This window comes from Formica exsecta, unplaced genomic scaffold (assembly GCF_003651465.1).
Source record: "Formica exsecta isolate Colony F162 unplaced genomic scaffold, ASM365146v1 scaffold60, whole genome shotgun sequence".
Lineage (NCBI taxonomy): Eukaryota > Metazoa > Arthropoda > Insecta > Hymenoptera > Formicidae > Formica > Formica exsecta.
Genome location: NW_021853281.1, coordinates 107,357 through 120,495, shown reverse-complemented (window position 1 = coordinate 120,495; position 13,139 = coordinate 107,357). Strand labels below are relative to the sequence as shown.

The following is a 13,139-nucleotide window of genomic DNA, read 5'->3' as shown; positions in this document are numbered from 1 at the left end:
CATTGCGAGCGATGATGCGTAACTTTGATAGGAAAACTATACCGCGAAAATGCGGTTCTTGGACATATCCATACCGCAATGCTCTGTGTATTTGTATACCGAAATCGATGTATACCTTCCTCACGAAATTATAGCGTCGCGGTGAAACGTAGCGCGATATTCAACGAAACGTTTGTGTTTGCTGCAAACCGCGGTTGAATTGTTCCAATAATACACCCACGAATACGTCAATCATACCATAGCGATATTAAACAATTGTCCGTTTATAGAATTGACTTGAGGCAAATTATAGTTGGAATTTAAAAAATTTTAACAATCTGCAGAATAGTTTGAAGAAAAATAATAAACTTACACGAGGATTCATATATATTTCATCGCGTATTGTATTATATTGATATGCTTAAAAATAATCGATACTTGTCAAATAACTTTAAGCAAAAATATCTATATGTAGAGAGAGAAAGAAACTATTCTAAAAATATTCAGAATTCCACGCATTTTATTCCTTATACTCTCGCATTTGCGGATTGAAAATTTGCCTCAAGGCAGCATACATCTCTTCCTTTGGGGCTGCAATAGCAATTTGACGCTCATTACTGTACAACTCGACGTCAGGTCTCCAGAGAGGCCGATTAGGTTTCGTTCGTTTCACTCGATGTGCCCGAGGCACATCGAATGCGATAGATGCGGATAATATATCTCGAGTGGCGGAAATTGGTTGCCAAGCGATACATTCGCGCGCGTATACACTTTCAATTGCTATACGATGTTGTACATCCGTACCCTTTTTGCAAATACGACAGACATTCACGCCATGAAGTAGCGCGTAACGTATGAACGGAAGCATAATTCGCCAAGCGACGTAAAATAATATCGACAAGTTGAGAACAATTCGATAATATTACAGCGCAGATTAAAAAGCAACGTCGATATTTTTACCCCTGATTTTCTCTATATTCACGCATAGTTAAATTTATTGCAATTTATTCAGATCAGATAAATGAAATATCTTCGATTTTACATCGACTTTTAGATAACATCACTGTACATAAGTATTATACAGCATGATATTCAAAACTAGAAATACAATGACGGACTAGATGATGTAAAAATAATTTTTCATCGGATCAATTTTGTTTTAACATTTTTAGATTAATTTATAAATTATCAACATTTCCAATAAAAATTCTATTTTTAATTGTAATATTTATACTAATGGAACTTAAATAACGAATCATATTTTTATTACGTAGATTATAAAAATTATATATGTAACGATATGTAAATATATCGTAATTAAAGAGATGTAATGCTCTATCGGTAGCTCGAAAGCCTACATGTTTTTAATATGCTAGCATTAAACCACGTAAGCTAACTTACGCAAACCTATGCAAACCGGCTTATTATTTAATGTATGCACTTCTGTGTGTTTGGAGAACAATTCTCACGACTAACAAATGCATACATGCAAAACATGTCATAACATATGCGCGAATATTTTACTTTTATATATTGCGTTTTATTTCCTGCCAACAAGTATTATTTTCATCTCACGTTACATAAAGATGGTGATATTTAATTACAAAAATATTTAGCCGATATACATATTTAGTTCTTAGCAATCGTTACATATATAAATATTAAATGAATAAAAACTGAAAGAATTAATTAACTCACCGGCCGATGTATCGCTGTTGCCATCTAATTCACACGTAATTCATGTAATCCAATTGTTTTAAATATACTATTTTCAATCTGTTGCTGGATTCGGCACTTTGAACTTATCTCACTTTCGCGATACTAAAAAATATTTCAAATACTTATCATTGCGCGAAACACGTGTTTGGAGATTGACGTCTCGCGACAAACACTGGAACGCGCGAAGCAATGGACTTCGATTGCAAATAACCGCGGTAGACGCGATCGCGTAATCCAGTAGGTAGATCGAGACGATGGTCCATCGCTAGTTTCGGCACTCGCGATTTATGATACTTATCACAAATTGCGCGAAGCACGTGTTTGGAGATTGACGTCTCGCGACAAACACTGACACACGCGAAGCGATGGACTTCGATTGCAAATAACCGCGGTAGACGCGATCGCGTAATCCAGTAGGTAGATCGAGACGATGGTCCATCGCTAGTTTCGGCACTCGCGATTCAGCATGCGCGATGTTGAAAGATATTTGAGATACTTATCACTGCGCGAAACACGTGTTTGGAGATTGACGTCTCGCGACAAACACTGACACACGCGAAGCGATGGACTTCGATTGCAAATAACCGCGGTAGACGCGATCGCGTAATCCAGTAGGTAGATCGAGACGATGGTCCATCGCTAGTTTCGGCACTCGCGATTCAGCATGCGCGATGTTGAAAGATATTTGAGATACTTATCACTGCGCGAAACACGTGTTTGGAGATTGACGTCTCGCGACAAACACTGACACACGCGAAGCGATGGACTTCGATTGCAAATAACCGCGGTAGACGCGATCGCGTAATCCAGTAGGTAGATCGAGACGATGGTCCATCGCTAGTTTCGGCACTCGCGATTCAGCATGCGCGATGTTGAAAGATATTTGAGATACTTATCACTGCGCGAAACACGTGTTTGGAGATTGACGTCTCGCGACAAACACTAACACACGCGAAGCAATGGACTTCGATTGCAAATAACCGCGGTAGACGCGACCGCGTAATCCAATGGGTAGATCGAAACGATCGTCCATTGCTAGATTCGACACTCGCGATTCAGCATGCGCGATGTTGAAAGATATTTGAGATACTTATCACTGCGCGAAACACGTGTTTGGAGATTGACGTCTCGCGAATCTCACTAACACACGCGAAGCGATGGACTTCGATTGCAAATAACCGCGGTAGACGCGATCGCGTAATCCAGTAGGTAGATCGAGACGATGGTCCATCGCTAGTTTCGGCATTCGCGATTTATGATACTTATCATACACTGCGCGAAACACTTGTTTGGAGATTGACGTCTCACGACAAACACTGGAACGCGCGAAGCGACGGACTCCGATTGCAAATAATCGCGGTAGGCGCGACCGCGTAATCCAGTGGATAGATCGAGGCGACCGTCCGTCGTTAGATTCGGCACTCGCGACTCGTCACGTCCGATACTGAAAAAGATATGACATTCGAGACATGATAGATTACGCGAAACATACAATGCATGTTTCATATGTGCATGCAGATAATATGTATTTCACAATAATATTTTGTCATTAATATATTTTTCTAAATAGAATAAAATAAAAAACTGTCAAGAAACAGAAGGTTGATAAATTTCATACATTACAAAATTTTTTAACGCTACGGATTATTTTAATGCCAGAAAGAAGTGGGAAATCGATCACAAGGCAAATAAGAAGGTTGATAAATTTCATACATTACAAAATTTTTTAACGCTACGGATTATTTTAATGCCATGGAAGAAGTGGGAAATCGATCACAAGGCAAATGAGAAGCATTTATTCCAGCGATAATTAACATCATGCGCACTGATATGCTTCGGTCGTAAATTGGCCTGATTTTGTCGCGCATACTTATTAATGTTCATCAGTTATGCCGAATTACCGTCGGTCACGAAATCGAAATACGCGTCTAATACATATTCCCACTTACTTGTTTCGCACTGCGGAAAGAGATTGCGTGCGTCCATAATCGGCAAAATTGTCAGGGCGTAATGTAAGTTTCTCCTTGGATTTTCTGAAACAGTAACAATGCAAGTACAAAATGAATAATTCATTATTTCATTATTCTGCAAATTTATTTTTAATTTTATATTTATTATAGTAATTTTTGTCGTATGCAAATATATATATAACATATTAGAGTGCTTTCTTACATTTCTATCGCGCAAATTTGCTCGTTATTCACATGATTATTCATGTGAGATCAATGCGATATGAGATTGGCCTCTTTACTAAGCTACGTAGGCAAGCGAAGTCGATAAATTTCGCGGCGAATCGCGGTAAGGAACGTCGCAATAATCGAAATCTCTCCAGCAGATGGGATTCGTATTCCGTAAATTGAAAGCGCGGATTTATCGCACGAAGCAGTGCGCATTACGCGAAAGCTTGTTGACAAAGATATCTCATCGTCTGAGTTTGCAGTGCATGTAGTCTCTTTACAACGAGCGAAATTTGTGCAGAAAATGTGAGGGGGGAATATAAATTAGATCATATACTAACATTATTGGAGCATAGTTCATAAATGTACAAATATTTAGTATCCATTAATTACAAACGCGTATCAAAACAAGTGGAATCGAAAACTAACCGAATAATAATGATAAAAAACTTAAACAAATATAAATAAAAAATTGTATACAATCTTATCGATATTATATTTAAGAAATATAAAATTTATGTAAAAAGTTAATGCATAAAATTTATATAAAAGTTGCATAAAAAATTTCAAGATACAATTGGATATATTACCAATAATTTTTAAATACGGGACTTGATTTCGCAATTTCTTTATCGATGCGAGCCTTTCTGCCGTGCATACAGCTGTAAATATCCATATGAGAGATATCGTGCAAGATTGCTCGAGCTTTGAAGAGTAGTCGGGGAGATTCAAATATTTGCGTCTGTCCAGGGAGCACGAGAAACCGGAGTTCCTCGCCTTATCGCCAAAGAGAAGTGAGCTCGGGAAGTGTCAGATCGGGCGGAAGCGGAGGCGCACAGGTCAATCTGGGATATGGGACAAACACCTGGGCCGATTCTAGGCGAGCCAGCAGCTCCGTTTCGCAGGTAACCGTTGCTCTCTTTTATATCGCATTGCTATTTTCCGATCTGCAATGGTCGAGGAATTTTCTTTCCGCCACACGTTACGTCACACGCCCCAGTTGCGAATGTCGTGGAATGCGAGCGACTGAAAGATGCGCTACCTTTCTGGCTGAATGGATATACACGCGAATAATTTGAGAGGATATAACTTGTCATTTATCATTTGTCGTGTAGTGATTACGGCGATGTGAAATGGTGATATTATTTTTATTTTTTTTTTCTTCTTTTTATTAATTATATATTATGTTTAGAAAATATATCGCGTTTTATCAAATGAATTTCCATCGAGTTAAAATTCGATGGAGTGCAGCGCGAAGTCGTGTAGAGGAGTTATTTCCTGTTTTTTTTTTCCTCATCGCCTAATCCCTCGCGCTTGTCTTCAAAGTAATTTTCTTCGTTATTGCTCTAGAGACGTCGGCTTCGCAACACTTTTCCATTTTTATTTTTTACAAAATTCGTTTAAGTTTGATTATAAAAACAGAAAATAAGTTGGAAACCTCGTGGAATAAGTGTTATAAAAAACACGACTCATTTACCCTGAGAGGAATATATTTTAAAATATTAAATTATTTAATCACGCATGTAATATATATAATATAACACACAAAGTTGCAACACTAATTAAAGTATAGAGAAAATATTTCTCTTCCGTATATCACGACTATCTATCAACGAAAGAAGGTCCTCTATTCGAAAAATAACACGAGCTAAAATTGCATTCCGGACTGGTTTTCCGGTGCAGACACAGCTTGGCACGATACGTTGCTACAACGCACGCGAAGTTAAGTAACGATACTACCGGTAGCTACGTCACGAGATTCTCCACGCCTTTATTTCTCGTGCCTTGCCCTTTGCCCTTTGACTCGGAAAACCTTAACGAGTTCAAAAGAATATATTTCTTGTTACGTTATTTTTTATTTCCGATTTCCACGTGAAAAAATTATCAATATTTAAATTAAAAACGTACAGAGTGAGCGTATAAATCTTTGATCAATTTTGATTTATTATATATACAATTAAGTTGATTAAAAAAAAAGTATATATAAAATTTATTCAAGAAACAAGCGATGATTGATGTGCTTTGATTCGACAATGAATAACGAGTTTATTATCCAACGCTTGTTCAAATTATTGAAATTTGTTATAAACACCTGCTAGACTATTTCGTGATGGAAAAATTAGAAATTGTGTGCGGGACATCAAAGGTATGGGCGTTCTCTGTTCGTGACAGCTTAAATTTCTCCTGCACAGATCACATCCGCCGCTTATTTCTCGCGTGAAAAACGTGCTTGAGACGTGGTGCATGCTACCCGAGGACCTCTCAAAAGATCAATTCCGGACGACGTAGAACGAGAATCGGTGAGAAATAAGAAACGTGTCAGCAACCGTTCGGCAAAGCTGCGCTCGCGCTTTTTACGATAGCTTATTGAATCCACGTTGTACGAGTGGTAAACGGAATATAAATTGATCTTTAGCGCAAAATCTGCGTGACGTTTCGAAAATTTCCGATATTAATAATTAAAAACTGTAAAGCCGAATTTTAAAACATGAAAAGAGTATCATCTCCCATTTCTCATTGTTTGAATTACTTTATAACTCGTTTTATAACAACACCGAGTTTTCATTCATTTAGAAAAATGTGCCTCCCTTCAGAAGAATTTTTGAGAAATCTTCGAATCATCTTGCATCGCTTTTAAAATCTGGATTTTGCTGTTAATTTTTCTTTCTTTCTGTATTACGAGCGTGTTGGTTAACATGGGTTCCTCGCTCTTGCTCCGTCGCTAATTGGATTACTTTGTAATCAGCAAAATGCAGACAAAGTAGTACACAGCACAGTATACTAATGCAAAGTAATGAGGATAAAATTAAAAAAAAATGAAAAAAGAATATTACTGAAGTAAAATTACAATAAGGTAAAGGAATGCGAAAGCTGGAATACGTCCGTTTATAATTTTTGTCAAGTCATTTTTATGGTAAAGTCTAACGCGCATATATGTGTGATATTAATCCGAATAAACTCGCCAGAACAGAATTGTATTATGTTACGAGAGGAAATCTGATTTGAGTTGTCCTGTGTGCTTTCAGCTTTCAGGCGACGAGTCACGTCGACTTTGCGCCAGCGGCGCGAAGGTACCTGAAAAGGGCAACACGGAAACCGCAAATCTTGGTGTGGCGACATACGGCTCGGTCGTATTCCAATTAAAGGACGCCCATCTCGAGGCAAACGGTATCTGCGATTTCGTCTTTCGCGCCTTGAGAGTTATCAGCAAGACAATGACGTTCACCATATGTCTCACCTGTCTGTCCACTGTGCCTATCTTGATGTTCATTTTTGGTAAGTAAAGAGACAGAGATGTTTAATATCGACGACTTCGATTATAATCTTGGTCACGCGAAAATCGAAAGATCTTTGACCGATAATTGACCACGCATGGATAATTTAATTATATAAAAGTTTTCTCGAATAGCATAATGAATATTATATAAGTAGTATGGATAAATGGGTCGAAAGAGTTGTTTCACCGAGGCTGTTCTCGACAGTTCGATCCATTTTATATTTCCGCTTAGACGTAGCAGATCGATATTCAGTATACATATATGTATATATTTAAGAATTAACGACAAGTTCTCGTGAGACTCAGGAAGGTGATATAGCTTATCTCTACTCTTTGATCTTCATAGCACTTTTTAAAATTCAAATACTGCCAATGTATCACTCTTTATTATAACGCTATTTAATATCCTTTCGTCTTGTTAGTTTCCAATGCTATACCTTCTCAATATTACTTTTATAGATTATTATATGAATATTTTATATGCGAATAAAAAGAGAGATAGCAGATTCAGTTCATTTAAAAAATGATGAAGAATAAATGATGGAACAAGATGTTCTCCTTAACTTTCTTCATGTTTTAATAAACTTTGCGAAATTTTCCAGCCTTTTTTCATGTAAATTTCCCTTCATTACATATCTCTCGAGAATTGTATCTCTTTTACTAGCCTTTAACTTTTCGCAAGAAACTATCTTTATATATCCGATGGGACTAATTTCAAATATAAAAAAAATGTAATACCCATCAGTACTATGATATTAGTCTACTATTCTTCAATTACTTTCTGAATTGAGATTGGGTCAAAAGTATGGAGTCTCTGATAGTTGAAGATGATTCCCAGTAATAGTTTATGTGGAAAACGTGTTAAGAGATTAAATCCTTTTTCCAATATCCTGCTAACACAAATATTTTGTATCACCGTGAATGCGAAACAAACCTGGAATTTTATTGGGACAAATAAGTAGAGAAATTTTTTGCATAACATATATATTTATGCGTAATTTAAATATACTCAATTTTTGTGCAATGAGTTTTTTTTCTAAACCAAATAAATTACGGTACCATGCAGCAAACGTACATTTGCTTTCCGGTCGGCTTGAATAACAGAACTCGAAATTCCACGAAATATTCGACATCGTTTCCGAGTTAATTAATGCTGCCACGATTACGACACGCGAATCGCTAGCGTGTTGAGCTTACTGCATGCAAGCATATTTAATTTCTCGACTATTCGCGCTACAAGGGGCATAGACGCTCAACCTGATTTATTCAGGCTCGGTGCATTCACCTTCCGGCAAAGTCAACCCGGTAAGAACCTGCAATCGATAATATAATGGCATAGACTAACCGCAAAAATGGCCGTAAATTGCCGAATAAGACTTTAATCTTTTATGAATCACGACACAAAAGCACGAAGGAGTTACAAAAGCCTATACTGTAAAACTTTGATAAGGCACTTCAAATTTTAGAATAACGTAAAAAAGAGACTGATTCGAGGAACAATGTGAAGCACATCGAAGATTCAATGTGTTAGAATGCCATTAAGAAAATTACTTCATTATCTAACCTGGTTTGCGGAAGGAGGAAAGGAAGCAATCGACGTATCATAATTGTCGATCGCTTGTTTTATACGAAATTTGATCTAATCATACAATTCAAGTAGTTCGTAAACCGTATTTAAAGACATTTAAACCGGAGTTGAAATGATATACATAATCGCCTTGAAGTTTCTCTCTTTTTCTCGAATAAAATATATAAGTGTATGTGCACATAATTTTTTAATTACATTTTATCTCTGCAACAATTATCGAAATATTTATAATAATTGTATTGATTTTTTTATTATAGCTAGAATATACAAGATAAATTTTTCAAAAAAATGATACAGATTATGTTACAGCAGAAATTTAATAGTTCACATATACAAGATATGCATAATAACGATGTATTCAAGGATATATCGTAGTGGAGAACCTCTTCATGTTTGCATGTTATGTTATCCTAAGTTGGACGTCGAATCAGGACGTGATATACAGGATAGACGTCAGGCAACACGCAATTAATGCTAAATTATTCCTCGCTGGCGTTACAAAAAGCGCATAATAATGTTGTACGTCATATATATATATTAAATTTTAATTGATGGGCATGAATATCGATTAAGAGATGTTCTTCTCTTTTCTTTTCGAAAGTAATAAAAAAAATAAGTGTAGCGTTAAGCAAATTATTTGTAATATGTTATTGCTGCTTGGTGCTCAAATTATAAAATAGAGTATTCGGGTCACAGATATACAAGAACTGATATGAAAGGAAAACGTCATAAAAGATTCACTAACAAGGAAGGTTTCAGCGGGAAACCGAGAGAAACAAAATCGTGTCACCAATTATCACATTTACTGCCATACATATGCATGCGATGCGACGTATATATATATTATAAAAAAATTTCCTGATTTTTGTATGGCAGATTTTTTTTCATATCGTAGCGAATGCATCGAATCATGTTTAAATTTATCGTTGTAGGTGTGCAGTTCATTAGGGATTGTCCGAAAGAGCCATACATCCCTGTCTACATGCTGATCGGAGGAGTTCTGGGCGCCGTGCGCATGTTATGGGCGCTTTATTCGCAGATACGTTCCCGCAGGCCGGAAGTCCTGTCCGTTCCCGCAACCACACCATACGTCTCACCTACGAAATTACTCTCCATAGTCCTATCGTGCTTCCTGGTCGCATGGTTCGTGTTAGGTAAGCAATTTGAAATTTCGTTCGGAATTATACGCGCGGCATTTTATACATGCCGCGCCAGCAGCATCCAAACTTTCCGAGCATAAAGCCACAGAGGATTTACTCAACAAGTGCAAAGCCGTATTACGAAAATGTATTTTATAATATTCAATTGCATGATTCCATAATTACTTTATTCAAACCTGAATAAATGATAGGAGATTATCACTATGCAAGAGCAAATTACAAATGATAAAAGTAACTGCATTTTTTAATAAATTTTTGTTTAATTTTCACTCTTATTAAATTTTTTCTAATTATTTTATATTAATTATTCACATTTTGTATTATTTAACCGAGTAATTTAATTTTATGTGGATTACAAAAAATCCACTGTTATAACAATTTAACCGTTCGTGACCAGGTATCGTGGTGCAATATTTATATCTCGTGCATCGCGCCAATTTGTCGCATGGCAAAACGCGACAGTTCGTTGGTCGGAGTACGGGACGTAATCGCAGGTTACTTAATCACAAGCACTTGATATGTATGCCACGTAATTCCGCGAGGTCGTTACTACTTCCAAAGTTTTTGGGTCGAATGCAAGAAGAAAGTTTTGGTTGAATTTGGAAACGAACGAGCGAGAAAAATTTTTCTATGCGTATTTCAAAAGAAATATTCTCTTCAATATGGAGTTCCTATATCCTTTAATAAAATTGATAACATTCTATTTGACTCCTTTATGTTTTATTGCTCAGACTTCAGAAGATGTTGATTCGTACGTTCGTCATGTCGTATGCTTTCTTCTTTTCTGTTCCAGGACATTATTGGATACTGCATATAATGTGGCCGGAATACAAATTTTCGTTGTACACGCCCAATCAATGGTGTCACAAAACGCTCTATATTTTTTCTTTGGTTCATCTGTGCGTGGTGTATGCGATTTTATTTGTAATACTAATAATAGCGATCGGTCTGGCTTTCTGCAGAATTCTGGAATGCCCTTTACCAGAAAGGTAAGTTGCTTTTTGGCGTATTCAGAATATCTGCTTTACAGGATTTGTTCAAAGAAAAAAAAAAAGATCAATCACGTTAATTAGAAGCTGATAATATTAGATTTATTTTAACATGATATCTTTAAAATGTATAAAAAATTTCTAGTCACAAATTATTTACAAAGACTTATATCTTGAATTATATTTTCGTGTATAAGTTTTTGTAAATAATTCGTAAATTTCTCTTTTTATGAATTGCAGATATAGAAAGCGACAATTCCAATCAAGACTAATTTTCCTAAAAATTCTCAAAATGGGAGAATAACTCACAATTAGACACGTGGTTCGAATTTTTCTTCGAAAATACGACTATGACTTATAATGAAAATAACGTGCGATGTTAACTAATTTTCGTAGAATTGACGATGGAAACTATTTTACGACGACGAATACGACGATGAAAAATGTTTCATCGACACCGCGTTTCAATTTGCTTATTAATACTCGATATATTTGTAAAGCCGAGTAGCACGGATCATGTATCGTATATATGCACACAGATCATGTTCCTATCGTCAACGAATATTTCGCCCATAGCTTGCATTGCATGTTTAACATAACAACGTGATTAGAATATTCGCGGCGATTATAAAAGATACAAGTTAAAAGACTTCGCATATAATACCTGTATCGCGATTTAGCCGTTTTCTATTCCGCACATGAATGATACACTCGAAATGCCAAATGCTTGACTCGTCGAAATCATTGTGCGTGTGATAGCGCGTGCTATCTAATTGCTATTAAAACTATAATCGTTGAAACGATATATATATATATGTATATATATAAAGTTTCGACAACCTTTCCCACTCGATCTATGTCAAAGCGATATAGAAAGCTATATTAAAAAGTAAAATGAGAGATAAAATAAACTTTTTTTATACATAAGGCGACGAACTCCCCCGCGAGATCGATAAGAGCACACTCACGCTCCAAAGTGCTCCCGTTCTGGTCGACTTTCAGATACAAATAACCACGGCGATCCGTTCGCCAGAATAAAATCCGTGAGAAGAAGAAAAAGACGGCCGGCGGCAGGGGCGGTGGCTGGCGTCTAGACAGACAAAAGGTCTTGGAGGACCTGCAGGAGGAGGAGGACGACGACGATGACGAGCGGAGCGACCACGGGGAGGATTACGGTGACAAGATCGTGCAGGAAGTGAAGTACTGCAGCAAAGTGCAGTTTCGCGCGCCAGATATCATCGAGCTATGATGAAAAGCGATGATATAACAGAAGAAACGCGAAGACGCGTCTCGCTGCCGGTGGCGAAAAAACTCGGGAGAAAGAGGCTCGTAACCTTAAGTTTGCCACGATAACGAGGAGGAGACGTTGGCCGCGGGGGCAGCATTTGCAACAGGAAGCTCTTTGGGATGAGAAGAGAAACGTATAACGAGGTCACGAAAGGCAAGGTATCGTCGGAGATCGATGATGGTGTATCTTTTGTGAATAATCAAAGTCTCGACACTGGCACGTACGAGAGACTCCGGGATAGAGTCTTCGCATTTTCCGCAGTGACGATTTACGTGACGGAAACGTATCGGCGGGGATCCGAATCGATCGCAAAGGAATTAGTCGTTTGACGAAGGTAATGGAATCTATGGAAGCATGTAATTCGAATGTGACTCGACTCGTTTATCCCAATTAATTTGTGGAATGTGATGTGGAAGAAAAGATAGTATGATTGATATTTTTTGTAACAACATTGTGTGTGGAACAATACTAAATGCATGGTGATATAATTTTTAGCAACGATTATTTTTCAAAATGTATTAAAGTTTTAATATCATATTCAATCATCTTTAATCTCAATTTTGAGTAAATCGACGTGGAAAGTTCATGGTTTTTCGACTCAATCGTATTCATAGCAGAAAAAGGAAACGGAATGAAATTTTCATTGGCGAAAGAAGATTATCCAAAAATCTTCCTGTAAGAATAATATGGAGCACGTCTTTGCCCCGGTTAAAGAAGACAGAAACAGAATCCCCAAAACGCAGTAGTTTCGATTTAAGCGTATCTTAGCTGCGGTACAGCAAGGAAATCGATACAAAGACCTTCACTCGTATCAAAACAAGAATCTTCAATTTCGCTCTTACAAAAACAACGCTTTTTTTTTACACGAAATTAAATGTAGGAATCTAAAGCACGTAAACAATCTGATTGAATTAGCATGATTAAGCCGTACATTCCTTTTCTCCTGTGAATGTTTGTCGAGG

At 37.0% G+C, this 13,139-nt stretch overlaps 1 protein-coding gene across 3 annotated transcripts in view; it reads left to right on the top strand.

Annotated features, from left to right (window-relative positions):
- LOC115242502 (nascent polypeptide-associated complex subunit alpha, muscle-specific form-like) overlaps nt 1-12,874 on the top strand; it is a 29,889-nt gene extending 17,015 nt beyond the window's left edge. Inside the window, exons 4-8 of one of the 3 annotated variants that reach the window (XM_029818831.1) lie at nt 4,626-4,780; nt 6,902-7,151; nt 9,673-9,894; nt 10,694-10,889; nt 11,892-12,874. In XM_029818831.1, the coding sequence (XP_029674691.1) occupies nt 4,626-4,780; nt 6,902-7,151; nt 9,673-9,894; nt 10,694-10,889; nt 11,892-11,901 (833 nt within the window). In that variant the 3' untranslated portion in view covers nt 11,902-12,874. Of the gene's footprint in view, nt 1-4,625; nt 4,781-6,901; nt 7,152-9,672; nt 9,895-10,693; nt 10,890-11,129; nt 11,695-11,891 lie in introns of those variants that run through there. The other 2 variants (XM_029818830.1, XM_029818832.1) reach the window with 2 other exon arrangements.
- Nucleotides 12,875-13,139: the final 265 nt, after the last annotated feature.